Source organism: Pteropus vampyrus, unplaced genomic scaffold (genome assembly GCF_000151845.1).
Source record: "Pteropus vampyrus isolate Shadow unplaced genomic scaffold, Pvam_2.0 Scaffold314, whole genome shotgun sequence".
Taxonomy (NCBI): domain Eukaryota; kingdom Metazoa; phylum Chordata; class Mammalia; order Chiroptera; family Pteropodidae; genus Pteropus; species Pteropus vampyrus.
The window spans coordinates 134117-149010 of NW_011889095.1; the positions used below are offsets into that span (position 1 = coordinate 134117).

General features: G+C 42.5%; 1 protein-coding gene across 3 annotated transcripts in view; it reads right to left on the minus strand.

Moving 5' to 3' along the window:
- Positions 1-469: 469 nt before the first annotated feature.
- The window catches only part of LOC105303741 (serine/threonine-protein kinase SMG1), a 73955-nt gene continuing 59530 nt past the window's right edge, over positions 470-14894 (minus strand). For 2 of the 3 annotated variants that reach the window (XM_023521753.1, XM_023521754.1), the window contains exons 38-54: positions 14698-14852; positions 13036-13258; positions 10796-11042; positions 10164-10393; positions 8795-9043; positions 8176-8314; positions 7978-8087; positions 7653-7871; positions 6901-7091; positions 5799-5971; positions 5371-5650; positions 4646-4918; positions 4182-4416; positions 3709-3935; positions 2066-2216; positions 1781-1970; positions 470-1607 (exon numbers count right to left, since the gene is read on the minus strand). In XM_023521753.1, coding sequence (XP_023377521.1) covers positions 1090-1607; positions 1781-1970; positions 2066-2216; positions 3709-3935; positions 4182-4416; positions 4646-4918; positions 5371-5650; positions 5799-5971; positions 6901-7091; positions 7653-7871; positions 7978-8087; positions 8176-8314; positions 8795-9043; positions 10164-10393; positions 10796-11042; positions 13036-13258; positions 14698-14852 — 3810 coding nt within the window. In that variant the 3' untranslated portion in view covers positions 470-1089. Of the gene's footprint in view, positions 1608-1780; positions 1971-2065; positions 2217-3708; positions 3936-4181; positions 4417-4645; positions 4919-5362; positions 5651-5798; positions 5972-6900; positions 7092-7652; positions 7872-7977; positions 8088-8175; positions 8315-8794; positions 9044-10163; positions 10394-10795; positions 11043-13035; positions 13259-14697; positions 14853-14894 lie in introns of those variants that run through there. The other variant, XM_023521755.1, reaches the window with a different exon arrangement.

Genomic DNA, 14894 nt, shown 5'->3' on the forward strand with positions numbered 1-14894 from the left:
CTTAAAATGTGTTCAGATAAAACTGAAAGGAGCTTCACAATGCTTTCCATAGGGCTGTCAATTTTTAAGGGAATAAATTCCAAAATGTAGAAAATTTTCAGCATTACATTTTTTAGAAGTAAAAAAAAATTCCAAAAACACATCCCAATGTACTAGAGGGACTGTTACTATATAATAAATGCAATTTCAGAATTTGAATTAATTACTTTTCTTAACTTATGAGCTAAGAAAACAGCCAACAATAAAACTGCAAAGAGAAGGAAACATGGGTCCCACATACTGGGTGAAACCACCAATTCCACTACTGGGAAGCGTATTCCACATGAATGAAGAAACCACTGTGTGTGCCCAAAGAAATCCCAGAAAAACGTAGTCCCCAAACATGACTCCATGCTCCAACTTGTTTGACGCTACTAACAATGCTAAAGACTATACTTGAAAAAACAAACAAACAAAAAAAAACAACAAATAAGAAAAACAACTACCATTTTTATTGTGCTTGGTGTCTTACATAGACCACCATTTTTAACCTTCATGGTCATTATTAACCTTTGAGACAGGTACTGTACCAATTCCACAGATGAAAAAAATCAGACTTAGGAAAGTTAAAGTCAGTTCGTATACCTGAAACCAAATCCATCTCACCCCTAAAGCCTGTGCTGTCATACTGCCCCCAAATGATGAAGGACAAAAACAGGCTTCTAAAAACAATTCCCTGACGAGACCGATTTATGCACAGAGCTGTTACCATGTCAGCACAGCATCAGAGAAACAGAAGTCACTTTAGAAACAATCTTAATTACATGTTAAATAAAACATATCCACATAACGAACATATGCAACTATCGGAAACTGTATTTGCAATACTTACTGACACATAGTGGTTAGATAATACTGACCACTACAACACCGATAGGAGTAATTCAAATGACACAGCTGTAAACGCAAAACTATCTCAACTACATAAAAGAGAAACAAAGAGTAAACGGAAAGCGCCGAAATGCCAAAGCTGGGTTTGCTCTGGGCTGGCACAATTCAGGAAGTTTAGGAATTTCTCTTGTTTATATTGCTTTATATTCTCCTAGTTTTTCAAATTCCTCCACTGAGGGGAAGCACGTTATAAAGGAAAATCCTTACTTGAAACATGGCGATGTGCAGCTGAACGCGCTGCAGGCTCGTCTTACAGGAGGAAATGCTGGTTTCCAGCCTGCGCACCAAGTCGTGTTTCTTCCAGGCAGTGTCGTAGGAACTGGCCAGCACGGTCGCCCTGTTCATGACCAGCTGAGAGAACTTCCCGACCTGGATGTTGTGCTCCACGGCTTTCTTACACAGATCATCCACAGAAACTTTGCTTTCAGCACCAAAATCCTTTGCCTCCACTTGAGCGATGATGTCTACACCAAGCGCACTGATGAAGCTGCAGAGCGTGAGGCCCAGGGCCTGGTTGGGCAGCCCAATCAGGAGCTGCCGCACGAAGTCGGCTGTGAAGGCCTTGATAGGTTTGGCCATCTGGTCTTCACTGAAACAGGAGTTTCGAAACAGGGTTTTTACACTAACGACCTGTACGGGCCCATTTACGGTATTCTGATCGTCAAGGGAACTGGATCCTGAAAAAGGAACATTGCCTTAAAGTACTTCGTGCAAAACTGAAATGAGGTAATAGCTGATGCTTATAAACTGAGGATTTGATGAGCGTGCAATTAAGATAAACCTACTTCATGCCGTCCCCTTCCAAAGTACTACGCAACTCAATCCAGCCTGTCGGAATGTGCACTATTACCTGACAAAGTTTTAGAAAAGGTGCCGCAGAGCCTGAAGAACTCCTTAATTGTCTGTAGTCTTTTTAGAAAGAAAATCTCTTCGAGCACCTGCCGGTGATTGTCGTCATCAAAAAAGTTGACCTGGGTGCTCCGGGCTTCCCTGATGATGTCGATCTTTCTCCAGGCTACGGGGATTTCCATCTTGTTTAACTACGTAAAGGAAAGAAAAGAAAGTTCCTTTCTCCTCTGCCCGCACTGAACAACTCTGATACACTTGTTACTTATAAAACCAAGTGAGTAGTTACCTTTTCAACTAATAAGCCAAAAGCAGTTTCAACTTGTGCAAACATGCCATCAAATGCTACCAAAAGCATCTGGCCAGCTGACATTTTTGGTGTCTCATCAACTGAACCATTTCTTGGTTGGATTAATTCGCCATATTGAGCATGAAGTATTCTAGAGGAAAAGAACAGGGAGTTATAACCCTCACTGCAGAGTAATAAAATTTAGGGGGAACAAGAAAAGTCAACAAGCCTCACAGATTACATGCAAAGTCTAGAAGAAAGTCTTTTTGCATTAAGGAAGCAGAGTTATGACAGAATGGCATCTGACGTCAGGCAATGTGAAGTTGATGGTTCCAATTCCGTATCAGCAACTGTGCACGTGATTAAATTTTATGCAAACCTGAATTCTGACAATTCATAAATTCAAAAGTTTATGGATTTAACAATTTCCAAATGCCAGAAATTATATATGATAAATCTGCTGTGCAAAGAATCTAAATCACTATTTAGCTGACATGTTTATGCTACAATTACACTAAATTCTTTTGATTATATAGTAAAACAACTAAAGAAACATGAGAAAATTAAAAAACTTTTGAATGCTGGATAACAGAAAACATCAAGGAGAAATTATTACCTTTTTTGCTGAAATAATGGTACCACGAGTAAGAAAAATAAGTTTGCATTTTAGATATGTACCTCCTACAGTATTGAAAGATGAAAGGATATTTGCTTCAAAAAAGTTGGGGTAGCACAACTTAAATAAGACTGACCACAGATAGGGAGGTGATCGCTAAAGCTGGTGAAATGGGGGTTTCATTATACTACTCTCTATACTGTTGTACGTCTTTGATTTTCCCATGGGAGAAAGCGTGGTGTGACAATTCGAATTCTACCCTCTGAATTATACTTTCTGGAGTGCGCTTGGACACGAGAACACCAAAGAAAGAGGTCATGAGTCGCCAGAGACAAAGGGGCTCAGGGCTCAGCTGTGGCTACGGTACGTGGCTGGAGGAACCACCCTGCCTCCCTACAGGTTCCAAAGCCAAACTGTTTTTCCGGATTTAAGATACGAGAAATACAGGTTCAAGATCCAAAGCAAACTTATAAGACGTGTTCATGTGAAGTGAAGTGCATACTCCACTAGCTAAGTGAACTGGCTCAGAGGCTTCCGTGGAGTTCTAAGGCCTGGCTTGCAAAACCCCACACTCCACCTCGTGTGCATGTCTGGTAAAGCGACAGCACTACAGGGACATAAGAACACACGTGATAAACGCACATGGAACTGTGCACGTGTGCAATACTCAAAAACGCGTGCACGAGGTACTGTGAAGCCTTCGTCAGCTCTGCAGACTGACGCCAATCCCATCTGCACGGTGCTGCTATGGCACTGTAAGGACGCAGGATGCTAACGCCAGAGGAGATGACGTGCACACCAGACCTCCCTCCCTGCCCACTTTTCTTTTTTTTACGACTTCTTATGAATCTATGGTTATTTTCGAATACAAGGTTTTCTTTTAAAAGTACATATCTAAGCATTTATAAATAACTATATGTGCTCTAAAAGTTAACAATAAACTCAAAGTAAACTAAGAGCTCAGAACCCTTGGCTGGCTTCCCCGTGTCTTCCACAAGAAACTGGGGCCCCGCTGGCATGCACTTGCCTGGCCACGTCGATGTAATGCGCGTGTGTTTCTTCCTCAAGTCCCATAGCTGCGTTTCTTAAATAGGCCTGAAGAGATTCGACGAGAGTCTGCAGGGGAACGCCATCGGTGGTCTGCTCAATAAGACCATCCAGCTCATGAAGCATACTTTCTAACGTGTGTTCTCCTTTCATTAAACATCTCAGTGCTTCTGGAAATATGATTTGCCGGAAATTTGAATTTAATTCCTATAAATATGTGAGAAATACAATTTAATGTTTTCTGAGTTTTGTTAAGTTACTGCCATAATTTAAGAACAAACTTAATGCAATTGTAACCAAATTATGGATATAAACCTCGCACTGATCTTTAAGTGACTGCTTATGTAACGTTACAAAGAAGTCAAAGTGCTTTCCTGAACTAAAGAGATGAGACGTATAATTGTTCGGTACCTAAAATCAACTTAAAATGTAAGCCAATTTAAAAGTGTTCACCTGAAGCGAGGTGTACACTCCATTAGCTAAGTGAACTGCCTCCGATGCTTCCATAGGGTTCGGAATGTCCAAGTCCTGGGGCACCAGGTGGCACTGCTTCAGCAACTGAACCAGGCAAGTGACGTTTCCGCTCATACTGCAGAGCTCCTCCAGGAACCAGGCTCCATCCCGAGAAGTCAGATCGACCAGCTGCTCTCCCGCACTCGAAGCTGCCCCTTCCATCATCAGGTTACGCCTACAAGCGACAAGCATTTGTATAGTGAAACTGACCTAGCTAGATTCACACACAAACAAGAATACATCGAAATCTTAAAGAAAATAAATCAGCTGTACTATTGCACAAGACGAATGAAAGTCAAAGAATATCTTAAGTTTGAGAGTAAACAAAAGACACATAAAATCCCAATAAGCATCAATGTTCCCAAGACGATGAGATGGTCTCAGTATGAGGTCAGCTAACTCACCTTGTGAGGGTACAAAGGGCAGAAATAATAACACTCGCTAGACTCAAAGAGCCTTCTTCTCCATTCTCGTGAAGGAAAACTTTAATGCAACGTTCAATTTCTTTCAACTGATCTTCACAAACGGGCACCGTGACAGCTTCCTGTTTCAAGCGCTCCACCTGTCTAATAAGTCTGCTGTTTATGTCGGCTGCGAACCGCTGCAGGGTCATCTCAGTGGCAGTGATGAACTGACACACTGTTGGCGGTGGCTGGGGAGCATACTGCATTTCATATCTGTATGACATGAGTAGGAAGAGGTGTTGGTTTATAACATAACCACTCCCTACTTGTAAACAAAGTTCATGCTTTACAAAATACTGTATACTGAATACTGCATTTGATCCTCAAACAGTGAAGAGCGGGAATCATTATTTCTATATTACAGACAGGAAAGTCTCAAGAGCCACAGTAACGTCCTAAGATGACTCACTGGTGACAGAATCAATGTTTGTGTTTAGTTCTCTTCACCCTCATCCCACCCACCACTCTTACACTGGGATACATTTTAAGATATTAGGAAAAACCAGTCTTCTAAGGGAAAGCGTGAGTCAAATTCTCCTGAAACCAAGACAAAACCAGTCAAATTCCATCTATCAACCACTTCTTTCAAGAAAAACTATTATGCAATTAAACTGAACACTACTGTGCATCCAACCCCGAGAAGCACGCAAGTGCTACCAGCTCACTTCCTGTAGAGCTCCTGGCAGCGCTCCACGGTGGTGCCGCAGACCAGCTCCTCCATCCAGGCCTTCCACTGCTCGATCCGGTGCTTCTGGAATATGGCCTTCGGATACTGCAGAGCCACGGTTGCGTAGTGATGCAGCTGCTCCAGACAGCCTCGGAGCACCGAGCGCCTCTGCTGCAGCAGCGCGCCCACCTCCCCCTCCAGCTGCTCGCACTGACTGATCAAGTGGGCCTGACCAGCATTCTGCAGAAAGGCTGTCGCTGGCACGTAGCTTGGAGGACCTTTTGGTAAAAGAGAATTATAAATCGCGGTGAAATCATTTCAACTCGGCAGTTGTCACAAGGGAGCACAAACCAGAACCCCACACATCAAGACACAACTACGAAAGTCACATGCTCACGTGTGTATCTAAAATAAGTCAACCCATACCAAGGTCCATTTGTGTGCTTATCTCCTGAAGCAAACTTGCAAGCTGTGTTGCTTCTAAATTATTGAATGCAGCCTGATAATGTGTTATCCACTGTTCAAATTCATTCAGCTTCACCTGGATTGCTTCCTGAACAGCCCTTTGCTGAGTCTGCAGTTGGGTGTGTTCAGAATACCTAGCAGAAGAGGAAAAAAATTTAAAAACTGCTTTCATAACCCTGACTTTGCTCATACTTGGGACTGCCTGATATACGCCTTTTCAATCCTGAGGGCGCTGATCAATACCCCTCACTTCTCTGGTTTATCCTGACCCCGTAGTTCCCTCAACTATACTTACAATATTCTAAGCAAAACTCTACCACACCTGTCAGGTTCTGAGTCATTAAAAGGTAAAAAAAGACTTCTGCTTAATGAACCTTATGACCTTAGAGCCTCATGCAGTATCTGGAACCTGCATATTCAAGTGCCCTTCACTGAACACCCGCCATGTGTAAGGTTCCTTCATCTAGATCAGAGGTCCCCAACTCCCAGGCCGTGGCCGGTATCAGTCCATGGCCTGTTAGGAACCGGGCCACACAGCAGGAGGTGAGCGGCGGGTGGGCCAGAAGAGCTTCATCTGTATCTGCAGCCGCTCCCCAGCGCCAACATCACCGCCTCAGCTCCGCCTCAGATCATCAGGCATGAGAGTCTCATAGGAGCACTGGTCCCGGGTGCCAAAAAGGTTGGGGACCACTGACATAGATCACTCTAATTTAATGGTTAAAAACTCAGCAAAGTAGATGAAATAACTGCCACTGTACAAATGAATAAGGATTCAGATAAAAGCTATAGAAAGAAAACCCAAACCCAAGATTTCCTGAATCCCAGTTCAGTGTTCTAACCACTATACCCACCCATCCTTCAGAATTACTCATTTAAATTAAATATAAGTAGAAAACTTAAATGAGTTCTTATTTATTAACACTTAGAAACTGCAGTTCTTAGGAGAGCTTTTATCATTTACGGGAGTTGCTGCAATAATTGTAATTAACTTGACGACATTTATACAAATACTAAAATCCCCATTAATGGCACATATTTAGGAATGAGTTCGACACTTTTGAACCTGTGTTGCAGAGTGTGAGAAGGATGATCCACGCCCTCAGCCCCTTCCAGAAACTCTATTTCTTCCAGCAGCTTGCCCTGCAGTTTCTCCACCTCCGTCAGCTGCTCCTGCAAGCTCAGGTATTCATCTAAGCTGCTGTCCAACTTGGGGAGCACAACCAGCATCTCGTCTCTGTTCTTAAACCAGTTCACCTGTGAAAAGACCATAGTCAGGGAGATTCTCACAGGGTCAACTGAGAGACCGGACAAGGTCTGTCAGGAACACATGTCATCCTATTTAAATCCCAACAAAACCCCGAGAGGGTGACAGCATCACCCATATTTTACAGAGGTAACTAAAGCGTCCAAGGGCACACAGCCATAAACTGAGACTTGGTTCCACAATGCCGCAGTTACACTGTGTCACACCAAACAAAGTTAGCATCACTGGCTACGAGGATATAAAACCAAGACTGAGGGAAGGCTATCCGACTCAGGAACACTTAAAATAGTCATTGGCAAACGCAGTTCGATCTATCAAAAAAGGGATGATTTTTTTCACATCCCTAACCCACCTCCTACGAGCGTGACTGTGCGTGTCTCGGTACGGCGGCATTTCGTAGAAAGACATCACGTTGCCCTATTCACTGCCGTCTCAATATAATACACTACAGTCTTGCAAAAGAGTTTTAGAAAAACATTTTTACCCAACTTTTTCACAGACATGTTAACTATTACAAAAAGATGGCGACGACGTAGGACCGCTGGCTTCACCTTAATCTCAGCTACTCTGGAGGAGAAGAGGCTGCGGGTGATCTCCCGCTCCATCTCCCGCTTGCTCTGCTTGCTCTCGGCCTGCTGGCCGCCTCCGCCGTAGACGGCGCCAGCGAAGCCGGCCTCGCCCCCCGCCGTCCAGTCCACCAGCGGGTCGTACACGAAGGCCTCCAGCAGCGTCAGCAGAGTCTCCCTGCCGCGCCGCATGATATGCAGAACCTGTGTACAGAAGCGTCTGGATTGAGTCTGAGTGCAAACGTAGCTTCTCACGCGTGGGACGTGTTAATAGGAGGGACACAGAGAGGAATGAGAGGAAGCAGAGCACCTGCTCGCAGGAAAGCCTGAAGACGCCTTCTACTCCAGTCACGCCCAGAGCCGTTTCGATGTTCTGTGTCATCCGAAAAGGCACTTTCTCAGGAACTCGAAGGCTTTTACCTTGAAAAGACAAATCGCGACATTTTTGTCCTTTCACCAAAAAAAACATTTGATCCTCACATAAATGTAAAGTTCAAGTGCACGTTACCTTTCTCAAAGCAGACGTTGTAATCTATGTGAACGACCTCTCCAGTCGTCATGTCTATGAGCACGTTATCCAGGTGTCTGTCCCCAAGGCCGATTATGTACCCGACCATCGACATGACTGCGGTGGACCTGGCATACGACTGAGGAAGGAGGGCGGGGAGCAAGGGAAGCGCGTCAGCAGACAGCCTTCAACATGGACCTGATGCTCTAAAACCGACGAGTCCATAACCCCACGCCCTCGTTTCTATATAAATAGCTGGCACTCGGCAGGGCTGCCGCCTGTGGTCAGAGGCTCTGCACTGAGCAGCTGCACATAAAACTGGGGTCGGGTTGGCCCGACCCGGTCATCAGAACGCTGGAATTAAAAAACACAGCTCCTCGTCAGCCTCCCTGGTTTTCCCCTTTCTAAAGTTTTGATTCTTTTATTTCACCCACAAGTCCCTCCGTTCTGCCCTTACGCAGTCATAGCCATGTTTCATAAATACAGGAGTGTAACATAAGATTCAAATACAGATCTCAAACTTCCAAGCCTCGACGGAGGCTGGGAGGGTGCAGCAGACAGCCAAGACAGGAAGCAGGCACAGGAAACGACTAATACTCGCTACAGAGCAAAAACACACCTGTGTGACTCGCCACCATTCATCGGGGGTGGTGCAAGATGACCAAAGTTCTTTAGCAAGGAGATTCGGGGGCGTGGCCTCCATTAACTCTTCCAACACTGCCTTCATCACATGAAGGGGCCAATCTCGTCGGGACACGTCCAGACTAAGGCCGACCGCTTTCAAAGCAGGCCCGATTTTACTGTAATAAAGTTCACTAGGACGGGGCACAATTCCAGGATTCTGAGGGGTTTGATAGGAATCTTGTGCCTGTAAAAAAAATTTTTTTCAAGGTCAGCTTTATTTAAATAAGGATAAAGATTACTTTGAATGGAAAGTAGTATTTTTAAAAATAATTTTTCATTCTCCATGTCCTCAGGTGAACGCACCAAATAGCCAATTCTTCTGGACTAAGCACCTTATAATCTACATATTTTTCTCTTAATTAGGTACTAGTACTTTATTAAAAACTTTGGCTTACTGTTGCATTTCTTGAGGTTCAATTCAAACTCAATATCCAAGTCACATTTATTTTTCTTTGTAACATGTAATTCTGTTTAAACTTTATCATTCATTTATGCACATTTCATTCTTCACCAACTTAATTGTCAATATAAAATTAACAATAGATACTTAGACAAAAACTTGTATAGTCCTTCTCTAGTTCCCATCTCGAATTTACTCTCCAATAATTGCTCTGCGGTCTTCTGTGCCTACTTTTATAACCTGACTCCTTTCAAACTCTTACCCCTTCCCACAACTACCCTAATTAATTAGAATCATTTTCTTAGGCTAGATGTGAAAAACTGAGGTTGACACTATATAAAGTTTATCTTCATATCCATAGCACTTATACTACCGTTCCTGGCATATATTAAGCAGATACTTAACTAAAATGAATTCTAAATTAAACTTCTAGTCTAAATCAAAGTATAAATTTCACAGATATAAAAATAGGATGCCACAGTGTCTAATTCTAAATATAGAGTTGTGTATTTACATACTTAATTTAAAAAAACCTGGGTTTTGAAACTGTCTTATTTACAAATTTAAAAGACCCTAGTAAGCCCAATAAAAGGCATTAAGATATGAATTATCAAGTTCCTGAGTGATTAACAACCACGTTACCATCCCCCTTTCCATATTTTTCTAGAATAAGATTAACCCAATGTCATTATTTCTGCCTCTTAAAATTTTATTTTTGTAAACTGTCCCTCAAAATCATTTTCCTAGACATTTAAAGTCTGTTCCCTAACTTTTACAAACTTGCAAAACTGCTCCAGTGCAGTAAGTCTAAAAATACTTCACACAGAACAGAGAACAGACTGACATATATACTGTGTAGGCACATTCAAACAAAGGCACACGTATTATCTGAATCTTTCTCAACCTTCTGGGCTTGTACGGCAGCTTCTCGCTGTTGCCACCGTTTGTAAAGACCAAATAAGGGCGTAGCTCCATCCACCCACTGGATCAGCCCCGACCTCGTTCCCAGCGGTGTCACAGAATAGTGCCGCGCGTGGAAACGCGGTGTTTCCTGGCGATTGATTGTAGCAAACATAGTATTCACGATAGACAGAAACTGCATTATTCTCTCATCCAGATGTAAATCCTCCAATCCTACGGAAACAAAAAGTAGTTACAGCAGCTGACCAAATGGGGTGAAGTGTGACGGGACAGGGCTGGAAATGGACCACTTTTTGTATCTTTCTCAATCAAGAAATGACAGCCAAAGAGGCACACTGAGAGCTTTAGAGAACTTTCTCGTCAATCACAAGGTATTAGACACTAGCGGTCTTAGCTGTACCTCAAGCATCCTGCTTGTACAAATTCCTAAGCGAAGAGACGGGTAGAACTGGGAGCGCTGACTCCTCAGCATCCAACCACTTCCATTCGAAATCACGTAAGATACGGGACACTCCCAGCCACTCAGGACATACAGAAATTCACCTGAAACACCCTCTCCTACCACACATGCACGGAAAGCATCAATAATCAGACTAACGCTCTTTTAAATCCCACCTTTGAAAAGATAAGGATAGCTCTTCCCATCTGACCCCAGAAAGAGAAGTTTCTTTGGCTTGGTTTTGGTAGGTAAGATTGTGATGGTTCCGCCCACGCTGTGGATTGTGACAGTGTCTCTGGCTGAGACTTCTCCAGGAAGAGCAATTTCAGTATTAGTCATGGCAGCCAGCCACGGGCTGATTTCTTCAAGACGCAAGATGTAACTTGCACGTTTCTGTGCTCTCTGTTGCAAACTCAGCATTATCTGCATTGATAAGATGGGAAAAAACAAGTTTATATTGCCATTGCAACATATTGTCTTCCATCCAATTTGGCAAAAAAATAACCTTAAAATGCCAATACAAACTTCTCTTGTTCTAGCCCCTACGTTTATTTAACTCGGTGTTACATATCTGGGCCATCCTGGGAGGGAAAAGAGTGCTGTGCTAGTGTGTTCTAGGGGATTCCTTACTTTGTTCAGACCCCCTTCCTCTCCTCTGTCCAAACAAGCAAAGAAATCACAGCAAACAAAAGGAGATCACTGCTGTGATGATAAAATCCAGGGCTCGTAGACTAAATCTCCCCTGCTAAGCTATGTCTGACTGATGCCCTTTCGGATCAACTCAGTCCTTACAGTAGAGCATAAAGTGTAGCCAGCGTTAGCTGTCAGGCAGACAGAGCGCCTCTGGAAGCCATTCGAAAAGTTGGTAACAATTCAGAGCTCTGAGCACTTGAAGTACTCAGAAAAACACAACTCCTTCTGAACAATTCACAGGGAGTGGAGCGCATGTACAGTTAGTTGTGTCCCTACCTGCAGCTAACTCAATAACCTGCACCTGAATTAATGAACCCTGGGCTGTGCTTAGATGTGAAAAAATTTTAATCAATCCTTAGCGAGCTTTGTTCACATAAAGAAAAAGACAACTTGGAAAACCCCAAGTATCTGCTGACAGGACAATGGATAAATTGTGATATTTTCTCATAATAGATCAATGTTTGGCTGCACACAAAATATGGATCATAAGGAAAAAAACCCTAAGGCTAATAAATCCATCAATAATGGAAGTAGTAAACACAGACACATATGTACAATATGATCTCCTTTATATGAAGTTAAAAAGCAGGCAGAAAGTGAACAATCTACCATTTGGAAATGCATCAATAAACAAAACTACTTTTTAAAAAGAAGGTAATGCTTAAATTCAGTACAGTCATTGCAGAGAGATTTACAATTAGGGAGGGAAATGCGAGATTTCTAAAAAGTTGTATTTTTTTAAGCTTTTTTTAAAGCTGTACTACAGATAAAAGGGGAGACATAGGTAATCTTTTTAATGTTTAAAACTTATCTTTAAAATGAACACAATCAGCGAAAATTTTTGACTTATTTCACACACACACACACACACACACACCCCCGTTTTACAAAGTATTCCCGGTCTCCTCCTCTAGGTTTCTTAGTTAACAGTTACTGAGAAGGTGACACAGAAGCAAGAAACAGCTGTTAATCCACAAAGAAACAAATTTTGACTATGCTGCACAGAAGTTTCACCCTTCATGCTGGTCTCCTTGTCTTGGGCTTCAGGCTACCTCCTTCCATTTAGCAGCTTGCATTTACTCGTGACTCTTAGGTGTACTTTGTTTCTACACCATATCTTTGAATAGTTTTCTCATCACCAAAGTTCAGGAAGGAACGGGAGTGATAAAGGTAAGCGATAGAGAAAGAAGGAAAAAGGAAAAGCAAGAAGCTACAGGAAATAAACAGGTACCCCCAACTAACGGTGCTACTGCTGTCACTGATAAAAACCAAAGAAAATATAGAATTAAGGGAACCAGAATATCAAAGATTTAAATACACTAATCATCCCCAAATAGCTTATACAGAATTGATTTCAAAACAATGACTTATGAAAATCTATATAGGCGTAAGATTAAATTTCTTAATCTTTTATGAGAATATAGCAGGCAATCAATATTTAGCTCAAGGCCAGAACCTCTTCCTTGGCTAATTTCTTACGGTACATACTTCCCTGGTGTGAACCCTCCAGGGACCGAGTTTGCCTCCCAGGCCCACTCAACCCCAAATTCTCCAAATGAAGAAAACACACTTCTCTACATTTCTTATAAGGCAAGTGATCACGGGCTGCCTTCCATGGGCTTCCAAATTTTCTCATGTTCCAAGTAAAGAGAGTGCCCTTATTTAAATTTTGTATCTCATAAGAAATTTCCCATTTTAGAGGCATTCTTGAGTTTTTCCTTACCTCTTTAAATGGAATCCAACTGCTTCCAGGCTTTGCAGGGTTTGAGGGTGTCTTCAGTTTTTCAAGGGCGTTTTCAATTGCGTCTCCGTAGTTATCCTGAAACCACTTTTCATGAGGCGTTTCTGCAGGGGCCGCAGTGATGCTGCGCACGTGCTCCAGAGCAAACACGATGGGCTTCATCAGAGCCGTGTGCTTCTCTCGCATGATTGCAATTTTCTCTTCTCTGACCAGGAAGACAGTTTCATACAAATAAGGAACGACTTAAATGTATCAAGTGTAAATAAATAGTATAAAAGAATAAGGCAAAATAAGGAATAAAATATTAGCGAAGTAACTTACAACATGGCATTGTCAAAAATCCAGCACATAAAAGAGGCAGCTTCTCTTGGCAGCAAATGGTGCTGGGAAACCGGATGCCCACTTGAAAGAGTGCTGGACTTTACCTTACACTACGTGCAAAACCCACCTTAAAACAAATCAGATACCTTAGAGCTGAGAGTTCAAAGCTCTTAGAAGAAAACAGAGGGGAGAGGCTTCCGGACACTGGATTTGACACTGATTTCTTAGATATGACACAAAGCACAGGCAACAGAAGAAAAAATAGGTAAATTGGGCTACATCAAAATTAAAAACTTATGTGCATCGAAAGACACTATCAAGAGAGTGAAACAACACACAAAATGGGAAAATATACACATTTTGGCAAATCATGTATCTGATGAGGGATTACTACCCAAAATATACAGAGAGCTCCTAAAACTCAACAATTGACAACCCAGTTAAAAAATGGACAAAAGATCTGAATAAGACATTTCTCCAAAGAAGATATACGAGTGGTCAACAGGCACACTAATAGATGCTCAGCGTTTTTAGTCACTGGGAAATGCAAATGAAGACCACAGTGAACTACCGCTTTTCTCATTAGGATGGCCACGGTCAAAACAAAAGAAAACAGAAAATAACAAACACTGGTGAGGATACAGAGAAACTGAAATCCTCATGCACTTTTGATGGGAATGTAAAATGCTGCAGCCACTGTGAAAAACGGTCTGGCAGACCCTCTATACGTTAAACACAGAATTACCATATGACCCAGCAAATCCACTGGATCATACACAAAATAACTGAAAGTCTCAAACAGACATTTGTACACTAATGTTCATAGAACTATTTTTCACAATAGCCAGGAGCAACCCAAGTGTCCAGTGACAGCACGTAAACAAAATGTAGCCTATCTATACAATGGAATGTTACTCGGCCATAGAAAGGAAGAAAATTCTGACGCATGCTACAACATGAACCTTCAGAACATTATGCTAAGTGAAATAAGCCAGACGCAAAAGGATGACTACTGCATGATTCTTCCTTACATGAGGTACGTCAAATTCAGAGTCGGAAGGTAGAATGGCAGTGACCAGGGGCTAGGGTTAGAGGAGAATGGGGAGGGACTGTTTAATGGGGACAAAGCTTGCTTGGGATGATGAATAAGTTCTCAGAATGGAGAGTGGAGATGGCTGCACAATATTCAATGTACTTAATGCCACTAAATTGTACGTTTAAAATTGATTAAAACAGCAATTTTTATGCTGTTTTACTGTAAAAAAAAAAAAAAAGAGGCAGCTTCATTTTCAGAGTAAGTAGCGTGAGTGTATGAAAACATACTTGCGTAAGGTGTTGTTGTTTTGGACTCTCTTCACCTCATCTTCGAGCTGCTGGATCCGTCTCAAGACGTACATGTGCTGCTGTAACAGGACCCCCAGCCAGAGCTCATCCCAGAGAACGGTGACCCTGCGCAGCTCAGCCACGAGCATCTGCACCTGCAGACAGAGCACGTCCAAACACACTCACCTACACGTCTA